At 53.2% G+C, this 26,051-nt stretch overlaps 5 protein-coding genes across 5 annotated transcripts; 3 read left to right on the forward strand and 2 right to left on the reverse strand.

The window, feature by feature from the left end:
- Positions 1-10,964: 10,964 nt before the first annotated feature.
- On the forward strand, positions 10,965-11,912 carry IUM83_17165 (putative carbohydrate-binding protein; the record flags this gene model as incomplete). Its single annotated transcript, XM_067942097.1, has 1 exon — positions 10,965-11,912. One exon carries the CDS (start codon positions 10,965-10,967, stop codon positions 11,910-11,912), a length of 948 nt encoding a protein of 315 aa, XP_067790922.1.
- Positions 11,913-14,458: 2,546 nt separating this feature from the next.
- IUM83_17166 (dynein assembly factor axonemal) lies at positions 14,459-16,177 on the reverse strand (the record flags this gene model as incomplete). The annotated part of the gene is made up of 3 exons (XM_067942098.1): positions 14,459-15,685; positions 15,751-15,993; positions 16,082-16,177. The coding sequence occupies 3 exons, from the start codon at positions 16,175-16,177 to the stop codon at positions 14,459-14,461; spliced, it is 1,566 nt and encodes a 521-aa protein (XP_067790924.1).
- Positions 16,178-17,229: 1,052 nt separating this feature from the next.
- Positions 17,230-18,306, reverse strand: IUM83_17167 (fructose-bisphosphate aldolase, class II; the record flags this gene model as incomplete). The annotated part of the gene is made up of 1 exon (XM_067942099.1): positions 17,230-18,306. One exon carries the CDS (start codon positions 18,304-18,306, stop codon positions 17,230-17,232), a length of 1,077 nt encoding a protein of 358 aa, XP_067790923.1.
- A 3,306-nt stretch (positions 18,307-21,612) lies between these two features.
- IUM83_17168 (fructose-bisphosphate aldolase, class II) lies at positions 21,613-22,687 on the forward strand (the record flags this gene model as incomplete). Its single annotated transcript, XM_067942100.1, has 2 exons — positions 21,613-21,992; positions 22,078-22,687. 2 exons carry the CDS (start codon positions 21,613-21,615, stop codon positions 22,685-22,687), a joined length of 990 nt encoding a protein of 329 aa, XP_067790921.1.
- Positions 22,688-23,719: 1,032 nt separating this feature from the next.
- IUM83_17169 (uncharacterized protein) lies at positions 23,720-25,999 on the forward strand (the record flags this gene model as incomplete). The annotated part of the gene is made up of 3 exons (XM_067942101.1): positions 23,720-25,120; positions 25,209-25,217; positions 25,529-25,999. 3 exons carry the CDS (start codon positions 23,720-23,722, stop codon positions 25,997-25,999), a joined length of 1,881 nt encoding a protein of 626 aa, XP_067790901.1.
- Between the last annotated feature and the right edge of the window lie 52 nt (positions 26,000-26,051).

Below are 26,051 nucleotides of genomic sequence, written 5' to 3' on the forward strand. Positions count from 1 at the left end.
GTTTTATATCCTCACAGAGGACGAAACGTTTCGTAGGCGCACTTGCAATGAAACGAAATCCACGATAGGGCGAGGTGGGGGGGGGGTAAACCCAAGGGATCTCACAGAACGATCGACTCTGGCGGTGATGAGGACGTTCTCGACTATCGCCTCGTGGCGAAGGAGATGTTCGATCTTTCGCGTATAATGTGACACCATGGTGACTGGAAGACGGCTTCAAGGCTACGCCATCGCAGAGGATCACTTATCATGATAAGTATGCAAGTGCGGCACAGCCAAAACTTCGGAGCTTTTCGTATGCTGGAATCTGTCGATGCCATTCAGAGTACGAGTACGGCACTTCCATTTCACGAGCAGAACTCGGTGTAATCTTCACGCAGAGTGCGGCTGTCGCTGCAGCTTCACCCCGCATTGCTTCTGGCATATCAAAATGAACCAGCAGGAACGTCGTTTTCTCGGTGATGGTGCGAACAATACGCTCAGCAACTCCATTTTGCTCTGGGGTGTGTTTAATGTTGCTGTCGAACTCCAATCCATATGTTGACTTAACCGTGCTTTGACGGTGCTAGAACTCCTTCGCATTATCAGACCGCAATACTTTCACTCTCACGTGCAACTGCGTTTTGACTCGTTCGTAGTAAGTTTCAAATTGCTCATACACTTCTCAGCGATGACCGAGCAAGTACACCGTAACAAAATGCCTTGGATCGTCAATAAAGACTGCAAAGTATCTCTTGCCTCCACAAGACTGGTCAGTATACAACTCCCAGGCATCAACATGAACCTTTTCCCTAACTAAGTAGTGTTGAGTGGTAGGACGATGTGATTTAAAACTACTTTGTGTCAACTTTCCTTTGATACAAGTCTCACAACTGAATCCATCGGAGATGCGCAGGTTCTTTTGCGTCAACGGCCATTGATCATGGCTTGATATGTTCCCGATTTGGCACCGAACGATTCAATTGAGAACATGCTGCATTGTTACTCTGGCGAATATCTTAATGCAGCATAATTGTTCGTCTACATGTACCACGTGAAGTGTTTAGCTCCTTTTTGATAGTCCCGATGCCTTCTGCACTCAAATAATTATTTCCACGTACGCGAGCACTTCAGGGCGTAAACTTTACATAGCATGTCATTTGATTAGTGATATGGCTGGATACACCCGAGTCCAAATACCAATTATCGTGAGCCGTTTCTGCAATCTCCGTTTTCATCGTCACCACTTGCAAAATAGCATACGCACTTTCATCATTTTCATTCTCTATTCCGCTAAACTTTGCGCTTTTCTAGCACCACTTTTCTTTTTACGTTTAGGAGAAGGGCCACCAATATGATCGTCTGTCGGAAGACGTTTCAATAAATAAGGACAGTCTCGTACGTGATGATCTTGTTCATGACAGTGAAAACATCCGCCACGTTTTGTTTCTCCCCGTCCACCACCGCGGCCTCCACCAGCATTGGATCCGCCACGACCACGTCTCTTACCACCTCGACTGCGGCCAGGGCTTCGATCACTACCGCGACCACGTCCTCAACCTCCCCTTGCGAAGAGGGTCTACACTTCGTCCTGTTGCGGCAGAATGATTCAAGGTAAAGTAAGCAAAGGAAAATTAGTTTGGCTATTCCCCTTTGCGGAGGAGTGAGGGGCAGCGAGGACGATCAAGAAGACGCTCAAGAGGACAGGTGCGGCGCAGCGGACGATCAAGGACCAGATACAAATGACAGTAGTGCGACGGAGAGCGAGGACGAAGAACTTACGAGTATCACCCAGACAGCCGCCGGCTCGGATGATCTCGGCAGTTGACGGGCGCAATCTGGGTCCGTAGAAGGTTACGGTAGCGTGCGCGAGGTAACGCTAGATACCGAGTGCCTGTAGAGTAGAGTCAGTCTAGAATTCGCCGGGTGACACGCAGTCACCAGCGATGTCGCGCCGCCGGTATGGCGAGCAGCGTTCGACGATGCTACTAAAGACATGACGATGAAGATGAGTACGCGGTTCCGAAGAGCAGGCGTGAGGGGAGTGCTCGAGCGGTATCACCAGCCCGCGAGGAGGTGGGTGCTCCGGTATCGGCAGCCCGGTGGAGAGTTCTCGTAAAGTGTGGTGTGGAAGAGCACAGAGAGGTATCTGCAGCCCCGTGGTATAATATCCCGCCTGCCCCATGCCCACAAGTGTCCTGCAGAACCCCGATGGCCCCGGTTGAAGTGTGCCCACACGGTGGTCGACTAGCTGTCGTGCATGTGATGCATGTTTAGGTGCGTGTAATAGTGACAGCTAGTGGACTTGTCCACCGGAACCTGTTCCGACGGCCACGGAAACCGACCGGCGCGGAAGCACTGCAACGACAAGGAACCGTACGCTTACTGTAATAAACGTCTAGTTTTTGTTGAAGCTGATCTAATTCGTGTTGGTTTGATGTCGGCCTTTCAGGAGCAGGTTCGCTCTTCCGTCGTAGTTGCTTCGGGCCACGGTAGTGCAGCGTTTGACGCTCGTCGCCCTCAGCCTCGCCTCGAAGCCGTAGCACATAGCCCAAGTGATGCAGCGAGTAACCTGGTAAAAGTAGCTGCACGGACAGCTCCGCAGGTTAATGTCAACCTCCCACCTGGTGCATGGCATGTCCCTGGCTTCCATCCGAGCAGTGTGAGTGCCTTCATGCGCTGATAAATTATTTGCACATCTGCCTTACCAACATCAACTTCGTAGGCGCAGACCGACGACACAGCGCGGACAACGCCATCTTGCGCTGGCGGGAGAGGGTTGTCGACAAGGAAGGCGATCGAGGTTCTCTTTGGTGCGTACTCGGAGGCTTTCTCTGTCCGTATCATTTCACGTACCCGTGTCTTCCGCTTCGTTTGAGCAGCTGGCGACTGACGATAAGGTGTATTTTTCATTGACTCGACAGTGCAGCACGACAGCATCAAGGTAATGAGAGCTCCAACCTTTTGACGACGTCGGTGCGAGTAGTCCCGCTTCAGCACCTTGTTATGCTACTCACAAGGGTTGTTTGTATTTGCGTATCCGCTAGGTGCCTACAATATGTGGATGCTTCCTTCAGCCATACTTTAGGAAAGTATCCAGCAAACGGCGCAAGCAGCGGGTCGCCTTCCCACCATTCAATAATCGCTTTCTTAGCCCTATCAAACACAGCTTCACTGCGGTCAAAGTGAATATCAAATACGTCACGCATCGCCGTTTCTCGTCGCGTAGCCGCTTGAATGTGTGGTGATACACGTTCACCACAACATGGTACCAACCCATCAGGTGACTATAGTCGTTGTCCATTCCAAACACTCGCACGTATGCATCTGCGGCCTCCTTGTCGGTCATCACATATTGTATGCGCAGTTTCTGACCCATAATCCTGTAAAATGGACGGTATACTGCAGCCAAAGCAGCTGCCTCAAGTGGGTGTCCGCGATCCAAGTACATTTGTGCTTCGCGTCAATGAGACGTTCAAATTGAACGCGTCGTACTACTCTGTTGTAGTCGTAGACGTCTCCGATCGTCTTAGTTGGTTTCATCTCCTGGTGCTGTTCATCGCCTCCCAACTCACAAATACTAGTTGTCGACGTCGTGAATGGGTCGTCGTCAGTTTATTTGTCAACATATAACTTCCCTTCCGCCGTCTCATGCCAAGCGAAAATGAATTCCACGTGGTCCTCTTCGCATCCAGTGTAAGCAACCTCGTTGACTTCGTCAGCGATGAGGTCATGATAGTCGTTAAATCCGAAATGCCGTTTTTTTAGTTCCCTACGAATCGCTGGAAAGTCGTCAACTTGGTAAAGAAGTGTTTTTTTTAATCAAAGCGGCGCATCATATCGTTCCGAATTCTGGGCGGATTAAATCCTTGGGTTGCGAGCTCGCGCGCAAACGCTTTCGTGGCCTCAGTTAGCCGAGGCGTCTGAACAGGTCACACTTGCGTGACGTGCTGGCCAGTCTCAGCAAGAGTCACAATGTGAAGAGCTTCACAAGTTTCTAGCTTTCCACGCCAGGAGCAACGAGCGTAGGGAGAAACCGTCGCGCAGGTGGTAGAACTATATTTCAACGGCTGAAACCTCTTGCTGTGTTGTGTGATCTCCGTGTAGATGTCTGTCGTGTAGGAACACGCGCTAATTTATATATGGCACACTTTCCCACCAACAACACCCACCGAGTCACCGAAGACTCAATGGGCTTGTTAGGGTTAGAACCTGAAGGCCCAGGAACTTTCCCTTGCACCTGGTTGATGTTTCCTCTGTGTACTGAGCTTCCGCTAGTCGACCGACGGAAGACTCAGCGTCACTAGCCACGAGCAAAGGCTAGCACGCTCTCACACACAAAATATACCTCGCAGGCCCTCAGAAGGAAGGGTCCCGGCCTTTTACGGCGTGATACGAGGGTGCCGGAGCTATACTCCGGTGGGAAGAAATAAATGGAGTGCGCTCTCGCTCCTCCAGTTCCTGGCGACGACTCGTCGCTACCAATGCACCGGCCACTAACTCTTGGCCCCACCAGGGATGAACACACGCTACACTAGTAGATGTGCCCACCGACAGTCATAATCCTACCTACCAGGTTTACCTTGAGCTGCAGGTCGTTCACTGCAGGCACTGGTGTCGCCCTTGCGTGGTTGGGAGGAAAAGCTGTTCTGTTATTGTTGCCCAAAGGCTTATCTTGTCTTCTCTTAAGTTTCCTATCGATCAATACAAATATCAAGTATAAACGCGTCCGTTTTGGACCGCCAGTTGTAACTCACGACTCTTCGGCGCTTTCTCTGCGACGTGGCAGCGTTACCGACGACTCAAACGGCCGCTGAAACGCCACCTACGACTGGGGACAGGCGGCGACGACTCATAAGTTCGGATCTTGCCAGTAGGTTCGCACCGTACTTAGCGAGCTGCAACCGCCCGCGCTTGACTTGGGACTGTCGACGAGTCATCGTCACCGGCCTATTTAGGCCAATCAGCGATCGGGGAGTTTGGTCCAATGACTGGCGATGGGTTGTGACTTGCCAGTTGGCGTCGGCGCCTCGAGTCTTCTACGCACCATGTCTCGGCTGCATTTCTCGACACCACATGTCGCGGCGCTGAAGGTCGCTTTTATTGATCTCGAAAGGCACGAACGACAGCAGCCGAAATGCAGTAACGCTGCGGCAGGTGGTGCGGGAACGCGTCCCCCAGCGGTTTCGAGGCCACGGCTGGAGTGCTGAGAGGGCCATAGTGATCAGGGGAATTCTTCGGAAGTGCCTATGCGGGTATTTGGTTACGGCAGGATTAGCGCCGTAAATGGCTAAGTAAAGCCTCAGCGGACTATTTAGATTGGCCAAAATAGGCGTGGACATGAGCATGCAGACATCAGGTGTTGTGGTCCTGTCGTCTGTGCTCCTGACAAAGCTGTGGTGCTGGTTGTGCAAATCGTGGTGGTATCGGTGCTAAGTGTGTGCGGTGAGTGCAGCGAGTGTGTTTTCGTAAGAATGCGTGTGTTGTGAGGGCGTTCTCGAGAACGATCCCGAACGTGTCAGGAAGATCGACACATACACGCGCTCGAGATACTGCATGAGCGTCTCCTTGCAGATGCTTCCCATATGGGTGTAGCGCCGAGAGAACGGCCGTTCGACGGAGATCAACGGCAGACGGTCCATCATACCCCAGTGACACCATCGACAAATATCGCGTGCATTGATCGTGCAAAAATGCGTGCTTAATTCAAACAATGGCAACTCATTTTTCAAATTGTTACTTAATCGGCAGCACTGTCTGCAACATCATTTATTCAGGTGCTAGAATCGCTGTTAGCTCTGAATGTTCTGTGCGTAGATGCCCAAGGCTCCGGTGACCTTGTACTGAAACAGACGCACTGCCAGCCCAATATCTCTAGTTTTGTCGCACTAAGAGTGATCATTGCGATTTCCATCGCGTTTTCAATCCACTGAAAAAGTAGATGCCGGTGCCACTTATGCGATCAGGGGGTATGTAACTTACACAAATTCGAAACATGAGATATGATTGGCTAATTTCATATATGTAACATCTGAATGCATTTTTTATGCGTCAGCAAAAAACCTCATTTTAAATCGTGTCTCTAAATCTCACAAATCGCACCTGTTAGCGCTAAACCAAGATCCACAGCAAAGCTTGTGTTGAGACGATTCCACGGTAATTTTCTGATCGAATATCGCTAAAATTCTAGGCTATTGCGAAAAATAAATTAATTCCCTCTCGGATGAGCAAAGTTAAGCGATAGAAACACAAGTGTTGTGTGCTCACAAAAGAAACCACTAGCTGCACATGTAGCTCTGCTTCTCATTGGTGCATCACTTGTCGTTCAATTCATCTTACCGGCAAAGTTATAACCGTAGAAGGTATTCGCGCATATTATCGTGAACCAGAGAAGTAGACCTGAAACAACACTCGAATAGTGGCCTCTACAGGGTAGCATCTTGTTATTTGTATGTAAAATGACCTAACCCTATAGGTTTATTTTCGCGCGCCCTCGGTCGTTGATTCCGTACAAGGAAGCAACTTCCAGGTCACTAGGTTTCAGTATAGGGTTAGATCGGAAGCAGCTCCCTCTTGCTTAAAACAACATTTGGCGTTGTTTGGTGTTATTTGGCAATGAAAATCAATCATTCTAACTACGAATTAATGATCATCTACAATTTTCCAGTAAAAATAAAAACCACTCTAAAACTCACTCCAACATTTGGATGATCTAGTTCATACTAAAATCTACGAGTCATACTGAAATGTATGAGTCATACAGAAATGTCCGAGTCATACTGAAATGTACGAGTCATACCGAAATGTACAACCTATTCTGGTTAGGTGCGACTTCGGTGAGCCTGTGCGTATGAACACGTACATTTTCGTATGGCCACATACGTTTTGGTCTTACCATAACGTATATTTTGGTATGAAAATGACGTACCCTTTGGTATGAACTCGTACCTTTTGGTATGAACTGTAACGAGGTTACACACACAAGTGACAACAGTCACTTGTGCATGACAACAGTCACTTGTGCATGGCAACGGTCACAAGTGACAACTGTAACTTGTGCGTGACAATTGTAACTTGTGCATGACAATTGTCACTTAGCGTTTTAACAGATAAATATCTGTTAAAGGTTTTATATACTTCCTCACATTGGTGTAAGGCACACCAATGGATACATTGAAGTGGGCCACCACAATGAGTGGTCCACACCTACCCAAAAGATCCTATTGGTAGAAAGCAGCATCTTTCTGTCAATTAGAGACGTCCATATTGGCGGGGCTCTGACAGCCAGCCGCTGTCAACCCCTTTCATAGATGATAAACAGTTTTAGCAGATTTAGGAGGAAGATCAACTAAGAAATAGTACAGTTCTCATTTTACCTTAAACTAGCTACTTGGTGTCTTTATTTGATTTCTATTACACTTGTGTACTCAAGTATAAATCAATTCAAATTATTAATAATCTTTACGCTTCCTCATACACGTGGCGCACGTGTAAGCTAAAGTAGTGAGCCAAAGTAGGCCCACTACATGAACCCATACCTTTTGGTATGAACTCATACCTTGTGGTATGACTAAGTTGCTTTGCTATGTGAAATACCGATTAAAAAAGTTGTAGTATTCATCAACTTTAGGTTGGTTGCACCTCTAAACGTTGAACCCTAGTTGGAGCCTCCTTTGCGCTTCATGGTGGACTCTTTGAATTTCTCGAAGGTAGCGCACGCTCCAACACTTTCGAGTTTCGCAATGTCCTGCATCAATTTGGCAACTCACTCGTCTCGAAGTTGTTGGGCCTTTTCCTTTCGATGTTGGAATGCTTGCATGTGGCGTTCCATTGACCTCATGTAACGCGCCAATTTCCTGCAATACATGGGAAGCCGCGCCTTGAACTTGATATGATCGGCCTCTGCTTTGTCTTTCGCCTCTCTGGTCCTTTTCATGCGAAAACGTTCGTTTTTATACTCCACACCAGTCATCATGTCAAGTTCGTGGAGGGGTTTCCACTTCGTATCAACGGTCATACTGTCCCAGAACACGTTAAAGGCCTTTCCACTACAATACGCCAAAACTTTCTCCAGATGTCCTGCGCAGTTTTCAGTTTGGCCGGATGTAGCACGAAAATCGCCATCCGGTAGAGATACTGTACTTGGCTGTCACCTCTGTTGGGTCCTGTCCAAATTTAGATTCACATTTGCGCTCAATTCAGAAATGAAAAAATGAACAGGTGCGGATCCTTGCTGACAGCATAGAGGAGGTTCTTGTTAGACAACGGCTGGAAATACGTTTCCTCTGCGGTTTCCACGTCCAGAGGCTGCGCCTCTAGCCTCTAGCTCCTACAGTTCGCTGCGCCCCTCTGTAAAAAACAGATATTTTTGTAACAATAATTTTAATTTTAATTTACTTTCTAGAGGACGAAATTGCTCGAACACGCATTGCTCCCCCGTTACTTGAGAATGTTCTCTCGATTACGAAGGTAGGAGTCTCGATTGATCGCCTTGCGTGTCTTTGGGGGCCATACTCCTTGCGGTACTTCGCCACGTTTGACTTCGAAACCACCTTCGAGCACAACCTTTTTCTACGACTGAGGACATCTGTGGAAATCGCATTTTGATTGGCTTAAAACCTTTTATTCTGGTGACTCGTTTGATTGGCTAAAATAAAACGTTGTTTCATGTTGTTCCAGGGAAAGAAGTAGGAATCTTTCAAGAATACTTTATTGCCCGCGTGATTGGTTTTCGGCATGTGGGGAAACATTCAACTAAACAAGCTTCTCACTACCACCGATTTGAGTAGTGGTCGTCCTGAGGAAACTTATTACACCAACACGAGTGCTGTAAGCTATTAAAAAATAAATGACTGCCAGGATGAAGTTCCGGAAGTTTGCAATGAAATCACCAGAAAAAAATCAGAGGCGGCTGAAGGATGGCACCCACCAGAGGAAATACACTTTTCGCCTGCATAGGCAGTCGGCCTGGTGTAGGTAGCTTCGCTGTCTGCTCTCGTGTAGTGTAGGAGCTGTCAAGTTACGGTGAGTAGCATCGACGTACTTGTTGCTGTAACTTTTGGAGAGATCGACTGTTGTTTACCCAGTTTCGCGCCTCAATATCTGGTCTCGGCTCCTTCGCAGGGATCAGCACAATGCAATACGATATTGAATGGGTGCTCCACTCTTCACCAACTAATAATGGTTATTTTCTTATTGTTTTCCATTAATGCATCCCTCCCGTTGACGAGGTAAAACTTCTGGAGTGAAGGACTGAGCGATACGAATATGCGAAACAGATAAGTTTATCTTCCGCTTGGTAACTGCCCGATGCGACTAACTGTCGGTGCCTTTAGTATTTCCTACTAGGTAGTACTACATACACATTATCTCCATATTGATGAGGTGGCTGAAAAGGAAAGTTCATACCAATCACACGTATGGAGTTCGGCGGCAGGCTTTGATCTCTTTATTGCACCAAATTGAGGAGTTATTCCAATAAGTTACTCTCAGTTATTATTACGGTTATTCGAAGTTGCGTATGGTGGCGAACTTGGCTCAAGTTGCGATAAAATCTTCGGTGAGGACCGCTATAGTAAGCTTGCCTCTGGAGTTAACAACTCTATGATTCCGAAACGTCTTATCCACCGTTTGATATTGTGGGGTCATTGTCACTAATACCAGTCGTAGTGAAGATGCCTGATGAAAAAACTCGGGTAGAGTGATTTGGTATCGTGATACACAGAGGTGCTCGAGCGCGTGGAAACAATGGCGGTAAGAGTTCTTCATAAGATGCGCAGTTTGGCACGGAGTGATTGCCAGCCTTGATGCACTTCGCCGATAAAGATTCGCCATCCGAGAGGGTGAGGTGCTGAGAGTAAACCTACTCGCACTTTTGCCCGCCGCGTGCGCACCGAGAGGGCGAGACAAACGATCCAGAAGCTTCACCGGCTCTGCATGCAGCACCACAAAACTCCAACGGAACCCCGTGCATGGGGTCAGCTGATCCATTCACGAAGGTTTCGTTTCAATAGTGGCAAGGTCGGAAGTTGGTCACACACTAGCAGCGTTGCCATTTTCCCACGCTTCAGTTTTTGCGAGCAGATTGCCATGTTGCACTTGAACCTCAGCCACCACCCAGACAGGCATGGCTGCACACCTCCCTATTACGCGAAGCCATACATGTGCTCGAGAAATACATCAAAGTGAACTGCCCAGGGCACAGGCAACGTAGAGGTGCTGTGCAGTACGGCGATGGCACGACCAGCCTCCAGACGTTCGCAGCTGTCCTCAAGTTTACTTCCAAGTATCAAGGATGCCAAGGTTGTTTTAGCGGTGTAGGGGCCTACAGCACGCCTTGATTGCCGGGGGAGTGGGGGCAGGGGGGCGTCAGCGTCGTCCTCGACAGGGAAAGATAGCCAAGAACGGCTATCCTAGCATACAGCCCGTCCCGCTCACCATCCTGTGCGGACGAACGGTACGTCGCAGTGGCGGCTGTGCCACATGACGGGCCGAAGCAGCGCTGTGAGCTCGGCCTCGACATTTCGCCATGCCAGGGACGCCAGCACGACCCAACAACTCGTGAACCTAATGCACACAGGATGATCCAGCTGCGGCCGCTCTCCTCCATTTTCGATGGTGATTCCTCGCATTCTTGTCAATCGACGCTCCGCTCCGCAAAAACACCCGTTGTCAGACGCAAGCCGTGCGTCACTCCACGTGGAGTCCGGCACCCGGTGCCGCACCGCAGTGGGCACTCCGAAACCGCCTCACTCTCGGCGTAGAGGTGCCCGTCGTCGTTTTGTGCAGAACCCTCGGCTCGTCCGTGGCGCCCAGATGGCTTCCCCGTGCCGATCTCCTTGTGGTCGCTGAGGCTTTGACACGACTGACTTGATCTCCCGCTCCACCCGCGGAGCAACAGCAGGGGCCAAGCCCTCATTGCCAGCTTGTCCCGATAGAGGAGAAGACCGTCCAAGGACACCAACACAGACATAACCCCGGACACGATGCGCTGCTGGACCTTTGGAGCCGCGCTGGGCATGCTGCTCTTCGGCGCCGCCGACGCGCTCGACAACTGCGACAGCAACGTGCTGGTGAACGCCTACGCGGGCCTGAACGTCAACTCGCAGCTCGTGACGTGCATGACGCAGAACAACTTCAGCGCCGCGCTGGACGGCTCCGTGGACCTCACGACCGTGAACGCCGCCTCGGCGCCCGACCAGATCAAGTCCATCTGCGCCTCGGACTCGTGCAAGACCATCCTGTCGACGCTCGTGGGCAGCGCCAATTTCAAACTCACCAACTGCATCGTCGGCAAGAACATCGTGCTCATGACGGAGATCTCCAACCTCCAGGCCACTTGCACGGCACTCGCCTCGACCACGGCTCCGGCGGCTACTACCGCTACTCCGGCCGCTACTACGGCTGCTCCGACCCCCGCTCCGGTCGCCACTACGGCCACTCCGGTCGCCACTACGGCCACTCCGGCTGCTACTACTGCTGCTCCGACCGCCGCTCCTACGGAAGCTCCAACCACCGCTCCTACGGAGGCTCCGACCGCCGCTCCTACGGAAGCTCCGACCGCCGCTCCTACGGCTGCACCGACCGCCGCTCCTACGGCTGCTCCGACCGCCGCTCCTACGGCTGCACCGACCGCCGCTCCTACGGCTGCTCCGACCGCCGCTCCTACGGAAGCTCCGACCGCCGCTCCTACGGAGGCTCCGACCGCCGCTCCTACGGCTGCACCGACCGCCGCTCCTACGGCTGCTCCGACCGCCGCTCCTACGGCTGCACCGACCGCGGCTCCTACGGCTGCACCGACCACTCCGGTTGCCACCGAAGCCCCGTCCTCGGATGGCAACAACAACCAGCAGCAGCAGCAGACGTTCTCCACGCTGGAATCGGACAGCGGTTCCGCGGGTGGCGTGTCTCCGGGCAAGTACTGCGAGCACTAAAAAGCAGGGAACCGATCGAAGAGGCCTGGCGGACAGAAGAGATGTCTGCGCTAACAAATTTTGCAGCTAATATCTACGTGTCCGACGCGTTTACAGCCGCACCACTAAGCTAGACTTGTAATGCATCGGTGCTGTCTTTACTCTTATAGCTCCGCTTCTTCCTCATCTCGCTGTCAGCTACCAGTATGAAGTACTCGTCGAAGTCACCTGTTCTGTGGACAATTTGGCAGTGATTCCTGCCGGTCAGGATTCTCTCCTCTACACGACACTTTCAATGCAAGTGGTAGTCAAAGCGCCAGCTCCAGCAGGCTCTGAAATACATGTACTACTACAGTAGTGCCTATGTATACGCCACCAGGTCGAGTTCATGTTCCTGCCCCATTCACCTTGCTATACTTCAGTAATTCAAACGAGTGAACTAGCATTCAAGTTAGGAATGTCAAAAACTGTTTGCATTATTGACAGCAATATCTAAAACTTACGACGAGGAAAGGTAGTGATCGATTGCAGACAGACATTCCGAGACAGTTGTCTTGCAAATTGTAGTCGGCTTGAGCGCCGCTGGTGCATTCATCATCTGGATCTAGCTGCTTTTGCAGTCTCGATCGGATGGGTCTTTACATCCAGGCTTTCCTCCCGGGTTACTGGGGCTACCACCACGGTAGTCATCTTCCGCTGCCATCCGGATGCTTGGGGCAGCGAAGACTTCTGTCATCCAGAGGACGGCGACAACGATCGCAGCTTGGAAAACTTTCATGGCTCTGGTTGGTAGGCGGAGAAGCTTGGGTGAGGTCGCAAATTGGAAAATGAGGGGATCCCGTGCGACTGTACTTGGTGGCGCGCAATGGTTATCAGTGAACTATTGAGGAAGGGAAAAGCGCTGCCAACAATCGACTTGCGTTTTGAATGTACTTCCATCAGTTGCTTCCTCGTTCATGTATTATACTTGGAATGCGGTACGCTAGCTAGGACTGTCGTGACATAGTTCGGGATCGTGTGTACGATCCGTCAATGTAGGGTGATAAACCAATATTCAAGTTGTATCCCTTCTCCTACGCAGGATTCATACAGCCACTCCAAATATCGTACAGTATGATGTAATTCAACGGGAGGATGAATGGCAAATATACCACGAGACAAATGTCGTCCTTTAACATTGCCGCAACTTTGAAAAATATAATCGTAGCATGCGCGTTTAAAAGTGGTGAGCACAGCATGGATCTAATTGCAATCCTCCCACGATTTATAGCTGAAGAGCATGTCTGCTAATATTCTGCAGTTTTTATTTTTACTATTTTGAGAGCTGGGAATTCACGACCCCACGCTGATTCGTGCTAGTCATCACAAATACCGAGAACGTCTCCTGGAAATGTCTCCACCATCACTTCCCGCTTCTACTGTACGACGACTCAAAATTGTTCATATATATGGTATGAACGCACATCATTGAGCAAAGCCAAAGACCGGCGTAGAAGCGGGAAGTGGTGGCGGCGACACATCCAGGAGACGTTCTCGGTATTTGTGATGACTAGCACAAATCAGCGCGAGATCGTGAGCTCCCACGAATTACAGCACTTGAAGTGCACAGGTTTAAAAGAGACTGCATTACAAACTGTAAAAAAACAGCAGTGCTCTTCATGCTATACATCGCGATTAGATCCATGACATCTTCACCGCTTTCAAAAGACTATGCTGCGTTCAAGGTTGCGGATTTTAAATAAAGGCGACTCTAATGGGAACGACAGCATTATTATCGTGGTGTCTCTGCCATTCACAAAGACTATCCTAGAAGTACAACACTTCGAATGGTGCCCATGTATGTCTGAGTCGTGCGTACGAACAGACATATCTCATGCTACACTGACAATCGATGTCTGCTCGTAAGCACGGCAAACGCGATTGTGGCGCTCGGTTCTGCATGAACCCGAACTACGCCAAACGACAATCCTAATAGCGCAACGCATTGCAAGTATAGTTACTATAGTACACCATCGTAATCAAGGCGTGTAGACTTTCAACGCGCGATTCGTAGCGCTTTTCCCTCCCTGAATACATGTACTTCGAAGTAATTCACTGACCCGTCCAGTCCAGTCGCTCCAAGATATCACCATATCCAAATTTGCGTCCTCACAATCGAGCTTCTCCCCCACCGACCAGTGCCATGAAGATTTTCCAAGCTGCGATCGTTACCAGTGTCCTCTGCATGACACAAGTTTTCGCTGCCCCAAACGTTAGGATGGCAGCGGAAGATGACTGCCGTGGGAGTGCCCCACCAACCCGGGAAAATCCCAGCCTGGCTGCTCGGATCCATCCAGGCGAGACTGCAAAAGTAGTTAGATCCCGGCAACACCACTCAAGACGGCTATTACTGTACACGTAGCCTCAGACATTTGACGCAATATTTGTCTTCGCTGGATCAACTCTTTTTTACGAGTGTTTTTCAAGCTTCAGTCGGCGTTTAGCAACTAGACACGGTATGCGTGGTTTATTGCAGGGAGAAATGATACACTTCAAAGAGAACGCGTTGCTTAATTGCTCGTGAGCACTCAATCGAGCTCATTGACGTTCGTATGGGTGGGCGGAGGCGGCGGTGGCAGAACTAGCGTCGCTTGTTCGGTCTCCAACACTGGTGGGGGCGGAGGGGAAAGGGAGTTTGTAGAGCTATCTGTCGCTTGTATTGCCGGTGTCGAGTTCTGCTGCACCATTTTGGGTAGCCGAAACTCACTTTCTTCGCTTGTTGATGTCGTAACGGGTAGATCTCGTGGTGAAATGGCGATAGGTGCCGGGGGTGGTGCTAACATCGCCTGTGGAATCTCAACAGATTGAGTTTCAATCGTTTGAGCAATGCCCTCAGACTGGGTTTCCAGTCGAACACTCGCGGCTTGAATACCGCTACTATCGACGGGACAAACCGGAGCAGCAGAAAGCTCGCCAATGCTACCGCTGCCAGCTTGGGATATTTGAAAGGAGCTGTTAACGAAGGGGTCTTTGCCAGAAGAATCGCCCGCTCCCACGGTGGCACACTGGTGAAGAACCTCCATACGGCGCTCGTCGACAGGAATGGCTCCGGTTGGGGTGGATTCATTTGATGGCAAAGAACCTTCACAGTCAATGTCCTGGTTGTTTTCGTTGGTAGCATTGTTGCCACTGAAATCGTGCTCATCGGGCGCATTGACCACCGCCTCCCATCTCTTCTCCCGCTCTTGCTGTAGGAAGGCACAGTCTTGAACAGGAACAATCTTTTCGCCAGAGAACGGGTTAATCTCCTCTGTTGGCTGTTCTTCACTCTCTGGGTTTTGGGCCTCCTTACACTTGCGTTCCTCTTCTTCGCGTCGCTTGCGCCGACCTTCAATCATCATCTGCTCGAAATACAGGAAGTTCTGCTCATCGCGCTCTTTCTTCTCGCGTCGGATTGTGTCCATTTCTTGCCGCTCTGCTTCTTGAGCCGCCTTCATATCGCCGTTCGAAGCCTCCAGAGCCTTCCCCCACGCCTCAACACGACGACGTTCATCATCGAACACCGGCCGGTCGTCCAGGTACTTGAGCTTGCGGCATCGGTACACCAGCGTTTTGCGGTACTGCTTGATATGCTTGACCACCTCGTTGCCCTGTAAGTACAGCACCTTAAGGTTCGGCAGCTGGGCAAGGATGTCTACGATGTCGACGTCGTTAATGCGATTGCTCTGAATATCCAGCACCGACAGACTCGGCAACTCCAGGATGTGAGCGATGTCCTTCGCACTCGTAAGATAGTTGGACTTGAGTGCTAAACTCTAAAATACGAGGCACTAGTCAGATAGCATTCCTGTCACAACTCCGAGACGTGTCAAGCGCTTACCGTTAGCTGCTTGAGGTGTCCGAGGTTTTCGATGCAGGAGATCTGGTTCTGGGAGAGGTTGAGCGTGTCTAGCAATAGCTGTGACTCGAGCCCTTCTATCTTCTGGATCAAGTTCTCGTGCAAATAAAGTGTGCGCAGCTCTGTCTGGTGCTCTAGTCCCTCAATCCGGGGCAGACCGTTGCCTTCCAGCCACAAAACCTTCAGCCCTGTGTACTCCTCGAGGTTCTTGATACTGCGAAAGCCCTGTCACATCATGCAAGCAGCACTTAGTAACTACACTATCACTACGCATTAATGTCCGCGCAGTTTTTTTTTCCCTGACGCCTCTCACCTTGTAGTGCAGGTACAGCTTGTCGTTGATGGCCGGCGTCACGTACAGGTCGTTGTCCCGGCAGAGTTTCTTGAGCAACTTCTTTTCCATCTCCATATTGGCAGCGAGAGGTAACACACAACCTGACGCGGATGCGAATAGCGAAGTGCTGCAGCTGTTGAGCAGCCTGTTCAGGAGTGCGCCTTCAGCAAATGCACACGAAGGGACACAGCTTGGGATCTGTCGCGGCTCTTCAAGATCCGCTTCGTGTGCAGGACACCACGTTTTGTACCGTGTTCCACATAAGTGCTCTCGTGCGATTTGCACCATGGGGATCTTGCTCCAGCATTGCGACCTTGCTCGGAGAAAGTTGTTCAGGTCTTCATACCACGGATGCATGCGACTTGCCTTTGCCTACAACAAACGTTTCGTCTCAATGAACTATAGCGCCCATGCGGATCTCAACTCAGTCATATTGCAGGGTATAACAGCGACCGCCAGTGAACCTGCTGCTGCACCGCTGTGTAAGCGAAGCTGGCCGCTCAGGATGGGCAGCAAGCCCAGCGCCCAGCGATCCAACGCAGCGCACAGACATGTTCAACGGACCTCTTGCGCTCAGTATGCTGTGCCCGTGACGTGGACGCTCGCGCTCCACTCGACAGCCATGGTGTTCTCTGCCTGCAGCTAGAGGTGAAGCACCCCTAGACTGACTGCGTTTGCCCTGCCAAGTTGGCAGTGCCAACACCAATCTGCAGCTCGCCTGTGCACCTTCAAGTCGCAGTGCATCCGCTCAAAAAGATCCCTGCTGGACTACATGTAGACCACCAGCTGCGAAGCTGAAGTACATGTACCTTACCTTGTCCTTGGCCCTTGACCTCCTCGACCACCACCACCCACTGCGGAGCAACCATCGCCTGCCAGCATTGCTGCATACGGAAGAAACATCGTCGTTTTGGGGGTCCTCCCTTGCGGGAAGAAGATTTATTTGCTATTACATGGGAGAGAACGCCGCGGCGCCAATGCCCCGAGACGACCTCAGCTCAGCTGAAACCAACCAAGCACTCAGCCACCTCAAACCATCAACGCCGCCGCGGATACTAACGCCGGAAAGCGGCTACTGTACGCCGTCACCCGGAGACCAGACAGAGCGAACGAACGCTGTGCTACGCTTACAGCACGTTCACGCAGTTCAGGTTGTGGTACGCCTGGTGCAGACGAGCGATCATCGACTCCTCCGACTTGCGCACCCACACACGCGGGTCGTAGTACTTCTTGTTCGGGGCGTCCGGGCCCTCGGGGTTGCCGATCTGGCCCTGCAGGTAGCCCTTCTTGTCCTCGTAGAACTCGCGCAGGCCGTTCCAGTACGCCCACTGCGTGTCCGTGTCGATGTTCATCTTCACCACACCGTTGCCCACGGCCGTCTGGATCTCCTGCGCCGTCGAGCCCGAACCGCCGTGGAACACGAAGAACACCGGCTTCTCCGCCGCCAGACCCTTCTCCTTGGCCACGAACTTCTGGAAGTCGCCCAGGATCTCCGGGTGCAGCTTCACGTTGCCCGGCTTGTACACGCCGTGCACGTTGCCGAACGCCGCGGCGATCGTGAAGTACGGCGACACCGCGCCCAGCTCGTTGTACGCCAGCAGGATGTCCTCCGGCTGCGAGTACAGCGACGCGTTGTCCACGTCGCTGTTGTCCACGCCGTCCTCCTCGCCGCCGGTCAGGCCCAGCTCCACCTCCAGGATCAGGCCCATCTTGGCCATGCGCTCGAAGTACTTCTTGCTGATGGCCACGTTCTCTTCCATCGGCTCCTCCGACAGGTCCAGCATGTGCGAGCTCCACAGGGGCACGCCGTGCTCCGCGAAGTACTTCTCGTCCGCCTCCAGCATGCCGTCGAACCACGGCAGCAGCTTCTTGGCGCAGTGGTCCGAGTGCAGGATCACGGGCACGTTGTAGTGCTTGGCCATCGCGCGCACGTGGTACGCGGCCGCAATGGCGCCCAGGACCGAGCCGTTCTGGTTCTTGTTGTCGATGCCCTTGCCGGCGTAGAACGCGGCGCCGCCGTTCGACGTCTGGATGATGATGGGCGACTTGATGTCGCGCGCAGCCTGCAGAGCGGCGTTGGCCGTCGACGACGACGTCACGTTCACGGCCGGGATGGCGAAGTTGTGCTCCTGCGCGTACTTGTACACCTTCACCACGTCCTCGCCGTTGAGGACGCCGGGCTGCACGATGTCGAGGAGACCCATCTTGAGTTGGTAGGGGGTGGTTGCTGGGGGCTTGTGGGGTTCGAAGCAAGATTCGAAATGAGCTCCTCGGCTTGGGGGCAGCAAGGGGAGCTTTTGGCTGCTTGGTGCGGCTCGCGGGTGCATAGATTGGGATCCAGGCCGGCCCATGAGAAACCCGTTTGGGATTAGACCCACCCGCTGATGACTTTGTGTGCAATCAAAATAAGGGAGCAAACGCCTCGATGTGCATGAGAACGGACACTCAATCCTCGTGATGGTCTCCAGTGAGGAGGCTGCTCACTTCAACTTGGTATCTGGCCTATCACGCTCGAAGCGAAGTCAAGTCTCTCGCCCCCCCCCGTGTTCAATGGGAAAGAGAAAGCTGCAGCCGATTCAAACGTGCAGGAGACTGCAAGTAATGATTGCCACCTTTCCACCACAGCTCGGATAGGCGCTGAAAGGGTATTAATGCAGCTGCAAACTTGAGCTGTGGTATGACCTGTCGATCCGTGCTTGGTTCATCCAACTTCGCTGTGGTGTAGCAATAGCAATCGCTTAATCTATGAAAATTGTGTGCTGTGAACACGAGCGCGTGCTGTGTGTTCAATCCGCAGACCTGGATGACGCTAGGTGAAGCTGTTACGCCGTTGTAAGACGTCGTTTGCGATGTACTTTTACCGGTAACAGAATTGTGCTTTTGTGCTTTCAGCCGACTCTTAGTCTGGTTCGTACTTGATGGCAAGATCACACGATAGAAAGCAAGTTTCCTGCGGCGAGGCTATGAGTGCACATTCGTGAAGCTAAATACTGCTCTCGACACCTCAACAGGCTGAAATGCCTGATTCGAGCGACGTCTCCCGTAGCGACACCAGTCCAAATGCTGTAGTGCCAGCAAAACAACAGCGCACATATATTCACCAGCGGCAGCTTCCGTTGGTGATGCATACTTCCTTATCTTTGAAGACGATGATGGGGGGGGGGGGGGGGGGGGGCTTGCGCTCGGCGCTCAGAACCGGTGCCCACGTGGGCACAGGGGATAATTTTGGTAACCACGCGCCATGGCCTAATGAAGCGCGGCCGGATCGTCATACATAAACATAATATGTTTATATATATATGTGGAATATGGACTGATCAACGACACGCTAAAGGTTCACGATTCGCACCCAGAACAATAATCTTAGCGTTGGTTTGCCGTAAGATACTATGTGAGGTGCCTTATCTGGCAATCCTCAATGGATTGTCCGTCAATTCATACATCCGTACCCGAATGCCCACTGAGTTTCAAACTCGAGTCGCTTCCCCACGCAAATGTGTCTAGTAGTAGGTCACCGACCCTCCACGTCAACCCGGATGTCGTTGAGATGATGGTACCGCTACGTGTGAACAGTATGTATACAATAGGTGGTTGCACCGCGCCTGCTTTACTCGACACAAGGACGCGAAGGCCCCTGAGATTTCTTGCCGAATGTGTACAGTGAAAATAGTCGTGTTGAATTCATGGTGGCGGCATCTAGGCTACCGGTACTGCGATTATTGGGCACAGAGCGTTGACTAAGGTGACTATCGAAGCCGCCTACCTAAAGTACCTCAATTCGGAGCGCGTATTTGTCTACGGTGAAGGAGGATGATTCGCCACAACCGATAAAGTTGGTTTTCACGAATACGCAGCGGAATTGGATCAGAGTTGCCTGGACAACTTTTTTACGCCCGAACGAAGTCACCAATACAAAGGAATATACCGTTCAGTGGTTGGGATTTAGCCTTGTCCCGCGCAACAGCCAAATGTTACCAGTATTGAATCCTGAAAAACTGTTTCACAAGTATTTAGAGTTCTTCCTTTCGCGTTCAGCAAGGTCAGCAATAGATCTGAGTGCCAGTAACAAACAGTAACATACCGTGACGCACCACACCTCGATGCGTATCGCCACCGCCACCACTGCTTCACATTGCTGTAGTCGTAAAAACATTCGTCCTCGCAATGCCTTACTTAAGCAATGCGATGCTGGGCTGATCCCTTTAGAGGACGCGCAGCCTAGTTAAAGTGTGTTTGCATGTATTACAATCTACCCAGCGGTACAGTGCATTTGCGTATCTCGAAAGCTAGGAGTTCGCTAAAGTAGTTAATTAATGCTCTCCCTTAACACAGCCAACCGCCCGGGCTGAAGCCTTGGCATCCAATACTTGAAGCGTTCGTCATGATCAGCATGCATGTTCGGCGACTGGAGAATTAAGCCCAGCTCGCTGTCGCTGTCGTGACTGATTTCGAAGTGCGGGCTGCACCAGCGATTCTACCTGTAGTGGCGCCAGCATCACCAAAACGTATTGCAATGCCGACATTCCGCTGTACTCAGAGAGCGCTGCTCGACGTGGACTGTGGTCTGGGTTTTACTCTGACAACGCCCTCCGCCAAGCGCGGGCGCGCTTACTCCCTGTGTGTGTACCTCACGGCGCGATGACCGTCCGTCCTCCAGAGGCCGACGGACGTTGCCCGCTAGACGAGGTGGAATCGCCTCAGCGGGCGGCGGGTCGCGAGGCAAACCCGTTCGAGGGAGCTGACAAGGCTTTGTCACACGAAGCCATTCGGGTTGAAGAAAAATGCGCGCATAGTGAAACCAAGTGTAACACGATTGACGCGAATCAAACGGCGCGTGTTTCTGTAAAAGTAGCAGGCGCGATCCGCCTGGCGTCCCGGGCTCTCGCCGTTAAGGCCGCCGGCGGCGAGGGCCGCGAGCATGTGTGCATGCAAGCTGGCGACTAACGGCGACACATGAGCGCGCGTGTTTCTTTTTCCCGTGCGTGGCAACCAGCGCTTTCGGCTGGGTTTAACAGGGCGGACTCGGCAATGAGCATGAGCAGGTCTTGGGACAAGTTGACCCGGACAACGCGCAGCGAGCGGATACCCGCCGTAAGATCGCATTAATCGCCGCAGGTGATTAATTCCGCGAGGGGCAATCTCCAGCACTCGTAGACGGGCTGTGTGGGCGAACTTTCTCGTTCAAAGTGTTGCTGGCACGCAAATACGCGCTACAGCACGCTCACTTGCGTCGGGTGAATCTTCAAACACCTTGTCTCCAGCCAAAGACCGACTGCTGTGCCCTCGCGGCTTTGATTGCTGGCGCAGATCATGCTCGACTTGCCACAGGCCTAAATATACGTTCTCGCAGGGTATGCGAAATATCATGACGTGGTAGCCTCGCCTGACGTACGCGGCCCCATGACGCGCAGAACGCAGCAAAGAACGCTCGCCTTTGCCGCCGAAGAGCTCATTTCGAATCTTGCTTCGAACCCCACAAGCCCCCAGCAACCACCTCCTACCAACTCAAGATGGGTCTCCTCGACATCGTGCAGCCCGGCGTCCTCAACGGCGAGGACGTGGTGAAGGTGTACAAGTACGCGCAGGAGCACAACTTCGCCATCCCGGCCGTGAACGTGACGTCGTCGTCGACGGCCAACGCCGCTCTGCAGGCTGCGCGCGACATCAAGTCGCCCATCATCATCCAGACGTCGAACGGCGGCGCCGCGTTCTACGCCGGCAAGGGCATCGACAACAAGAACCAGAACGGCTCGGTCCTGGGCGCCATTGCGGCCGCGTACCACGTGCGCGCGATGGCCAAGCACTACAACGTGCCCGTGATCCTGCACTCGGACCACTGCGCCAAGAAGCTGCTGCCGTGGTTCGACGGCATGCTGGAGGCGGACGAGAAGTACTTCGCGGAGCACGGCGTGCCCTGTGGAGCTCGCACATGCTGGACCTGTCGGAGGAGCCGATGGAGAGAACGTGGCCATCAGCAAGAAGTACTTCGAGCGCATGGCCAAGATGGGCCTGATCCTGGAGGTGGAGCTGGGCCTGACCGGCGGCGAGGAGGACGGCGTGGACAACAGCGACGTGGACAACGCGTCGCTGTACTCGCAGCCGGAGGACATCCTGCTGGCGTACAACGAGCTGGGCGCGGTGTCGCCGTACTTCACGATCGCCGCGGCGTTCGGCAACGTGCACGGCGTGTACAAGCCGGGCAACGTGAAGCTGCACCCGGAGATCCTGGGCGACTTCCAGAAGTTCGTGGCCAAGGAGAAGGGTCTGGCGGCGGAGAAGCCGGTGTTCTTCGTGTTCCACGGCGGCTCGGGCTCGACGGCGCAGGAGATCCAGACGGCCGTGGGCAACGGTGTGGTGAAGATGAACATCGACACGGACACGCAGTGGGCGTACTGGAACGGCCTGCGCGAGTTCTACGAGGACAAGAAGGGCTACCTGCAGGGCCAGATCGGCAACCCCGAGGGCCCGGACGCCCCGAACAAGAAGTACTACGACCCGCGTGTGTGGGTGCGCAAGTCGGAGGAGTCGATGATCGCTCGTCTGCACCAGGCGTACCACAACCTGAACTGCGTGAACGTGCTGTAAGCGTAGCACAGCGTTCGTTCGCTCTGTCTGGTCTCCGGGTGACGGCGTACAGTAGCCGCTTTCCGGCGTTAGTATCCGCGGCGGCGTTGATGGTTTGAGGTGGCTGAGTGCTTGGTTGGTTTCAGCTGAGCTGAGGTCGTCTCGGGGCATTGGCGCCGCGGCGTTCTCTCCCATGTAATAGCAAATAAATCTTCTTCCCGCAAGGGAGGACCCCCAAAACGACGATGTTTCTTCCGTATGCAGCAATGCTGGCAGGCGATGGTTGCTCCGCAGTGGGTGGTGGTGGTCGAGGAGGTCAAGGGCCAAGGACAAGGTAAGGTACATGTACTTCAGCTTCGCAGCTGGTGGTCTACATGTAGTCTTGCTGGGATCTTTTTGAGCGGATGCACTGCGACTTGAAGGTGCACAGGCGAGCTGCAGATTGGTGTTGGCACTGCCAACTTGGCAGGGCAAACGCAGTCAGTCTAGGGGTGCTTCACCTCTAGCTGCAGGCAGAGAACACCATGGCTGTCGAGTGGAGCGCGAGCGTCCACGTCACGGGCACAGCATACTGAGCGCAAGAGGTCCGTTGAACATGTCTGTGCGCTGCGTTGGATCGCTGGGCGCTGGGCTTGCTGCCCATCCTGAGCGGCCAGCTTCGCTTACACAGCGGTGCAGCAGCAGGGGCGAACGCGGGCATGGCCGCCATGGCATGGCGCCATGGCGCTCGCCACTTTCTCGTCCACCTGTGACAATGGCGATCTTCCTGGCATGCTCACTCGTCCTCGAGGACGTAGACGAGGGCTCGAAAAATTAGTCCGACCAGTCACTCAATCGAACCCTTCGTTTCCCTCATCACACTGACACTCTGCCCATCCCTCGATGGGTGCACTCCGAATACAAGTCCCTCGTGTGAGACACACCACGCGAACTATACAAACTCCAAGATGCACAGTTCTGACGCTCATCATATCGCTGTCCGACTAGGCAAAGAGAACCGAGAAGCAGGAAGGCAAGAGCTCCGTTAAGCGTCACCACGCCCCCGCCGCCGCCATGCCGCTCCACATGCCCTACCACTCGACCATGGACAAGGAGATCGTCAAGGCCGCCGCCATCCTGGACTCGTGCTTCCGCTCCACGGTGGACGCCGACTCGGCCATCCCCGCCGAGATGATCCAGAACGCCGCGGGCCTGGCCTTCCTCACGGTCGTCAAGGCCTGCATGATCTGGACCGGCAAGATGGGCACGGGCGTGGTCGTGGCCCGCCTCGAGGACGGCTCCTGGTCACCGCCCTCGGGCATCGGCACGGCCGGTATGGGCTTCGGCGCCGAGATCGGCGGCGAGATCATCGACTTCCTCATCGTGCTGGGCTCGCCGAGCGCCGTCAAGACCTTCAAGAAGGGCACGCAGATCTCCGTGGGCGCCGGCCTGGATCTGGCTGTGGGCCCCGTGGGCCGCTCGGCCGGCGCCAGCGTCAACGCCGGCGGAGGCGGCGTCAGCGGCAACTACACGTACAGCCACGCCAAGGGCGCGTTCGCCGGCGTGGGCCTGCACGGCTCCACGTTCATGGTGCGCGGCGAGATGAACAGCCAGTTCTACGGCCGCAAGGTCACCCCCAACGAGATCCTGAGCGGCCAGGTGGCCCCACCCCCCGGATCGTGCGACGTGCTGTTCGACTCCATCCGCCGGGCCTGCGAGCAGCAGGGACTCGGCGTGGAGCCCAACCCGAACTCGTTCGGGTCGGGCCGCACCAGCACCAGCAACAGCTACCGCCATAGCAACAGCAACGGCACGCCCGATGCTGCGGACCACGCCGCTGCTGCCCGCGCGTCGTTCTCGGGCGCGCGCACCTCGTCGTTCTCCAACTCCAACCGCGAGCAGCGGATATCGTCGTCGTCGTCGTCGCTGCCGGCGCCGACTAGTGTGCAGCCGGACCCCAATGACCCGCGGCTCCGACGATACAGCTCGTACAAGTCGGAACGGGAGCTGTACGCGCAGTTCGAGCAGCGAAAGAGCGGCGTAGCACCTCCAGTGCCTAGCGAGTCGACGCACTCACACCCGACAAATCCGTCGTTGAAGTACAAGTCATACCCAGCACCGGCACCTAACACGTCATACACGGCACCCCCGGAGGCACAGGCCATGTACAACTCGTTCGTGCAGCCTGCTGCCCCCAAGGCCCCTCAGCAGCCCGTGCCGCCCCTCCCACCATCTGCGAAGGGCGCAGAGATGAAGCAGGTGTACTCGGAGGTGATGAACTTCGTGCAGACCAAGTGCCCGTACGCGAACCTGCAGGTGTTCAAGGACAACTGCCGCCTTTTCGGCCAAGATGGCATGTCCCTGGATGCCTACTTCAGCTACCTGCTATCTATTTGCTCGCACGCTCAGATGAAGGAGCTTGTGCCCCAGCTCGTCCGTCTGTTGCCCACGCAGGAGAAGCGTGAGCGCCTTTGGGTACGTCGATGTGTCTGTTGCTGCTGTTGATGAATATTGAACATTGTGTATCCATGCTGACTCACGTGACTACCATGCGTTTTGACAGACGCTGTACGTGCGTGAGATTTTGTTGATCAAAATCTAAGGAAAGCAAGAAGATAATCATCAACGCACAAGAAATTGAAGGACGCGTGCGATTTAGCATCGTTTGAAGGAACTGAAAGCAGCATGAAGATGCAATGTACTGCGCCACGATGTATGTGGAGCCCGGAAGTGCTGTTTAGCATTATCTTTGATTACACGTGGCTGCTGTTTTCAACGTTCCATAGAGTTTATTTGTCTATTTGTCTATTTGTTTATTTGTCTGTATACGTTGCTGGATTGAAGCGTCGCAGGCTATTGCTGCCGATTTGCTTTGCCTAACAGCTACTAGAGCTTGGACTTGTGTTCATGATTCTCACGCAGGAAGAAATTGACGCGTGCCGCGAGTCGTTCGTGCACTTTGACAAGGATGGCAGTGGCACCATCGACAAGTACGAGCTCTCGAAGGTGCTTGAGGCCATGGGACAGAAACCTACAGACGAGGAGCTGTTCCAGATGATCGCGGAAGTTGACAACGACCATAGCGGTGAAATTGAGTTCGCCGAGTTCCTGCAGGTGATTGAAGCTCAGAAACTTCGTGCTGCGCAGTTTGACGACGAGTCCGACTTCATAGACGCATTTGTAGCTTGTGGGGGAAACGTGGACAAGACGGGCCACGTGGAGCGCAAAATGCTGGTCCAGCTCATCAAGAAGGACTTTGGTCTACCTATCGACATCGACCGGATGCTAGACGAATTGGACACGGACGGCAGCGGTGAGATCGAGTACGAGGAGTTCAAGGCGCTGCTATCATAGACAAAAGAGCAGCCCATTCCCTCAAGTAACGTAAATTCCATGGACGGTAGAC

The sequence above is a fragment of the Phytophthora cinnamomi genome (assembly GCF_018691715.1).
Source record: "Phytophthora cinnamomi strain GKB4 chromosome Unknown Contig43, whole genome shotgun sequence".
In the NCBI taxonomy this organism is placed as follows: Eukaryota; Oomycota; class Peronosporomycetes; order Peronosporales; family Peronosporaceae; genus Phytophthora; species Phytophthora cinnamomi.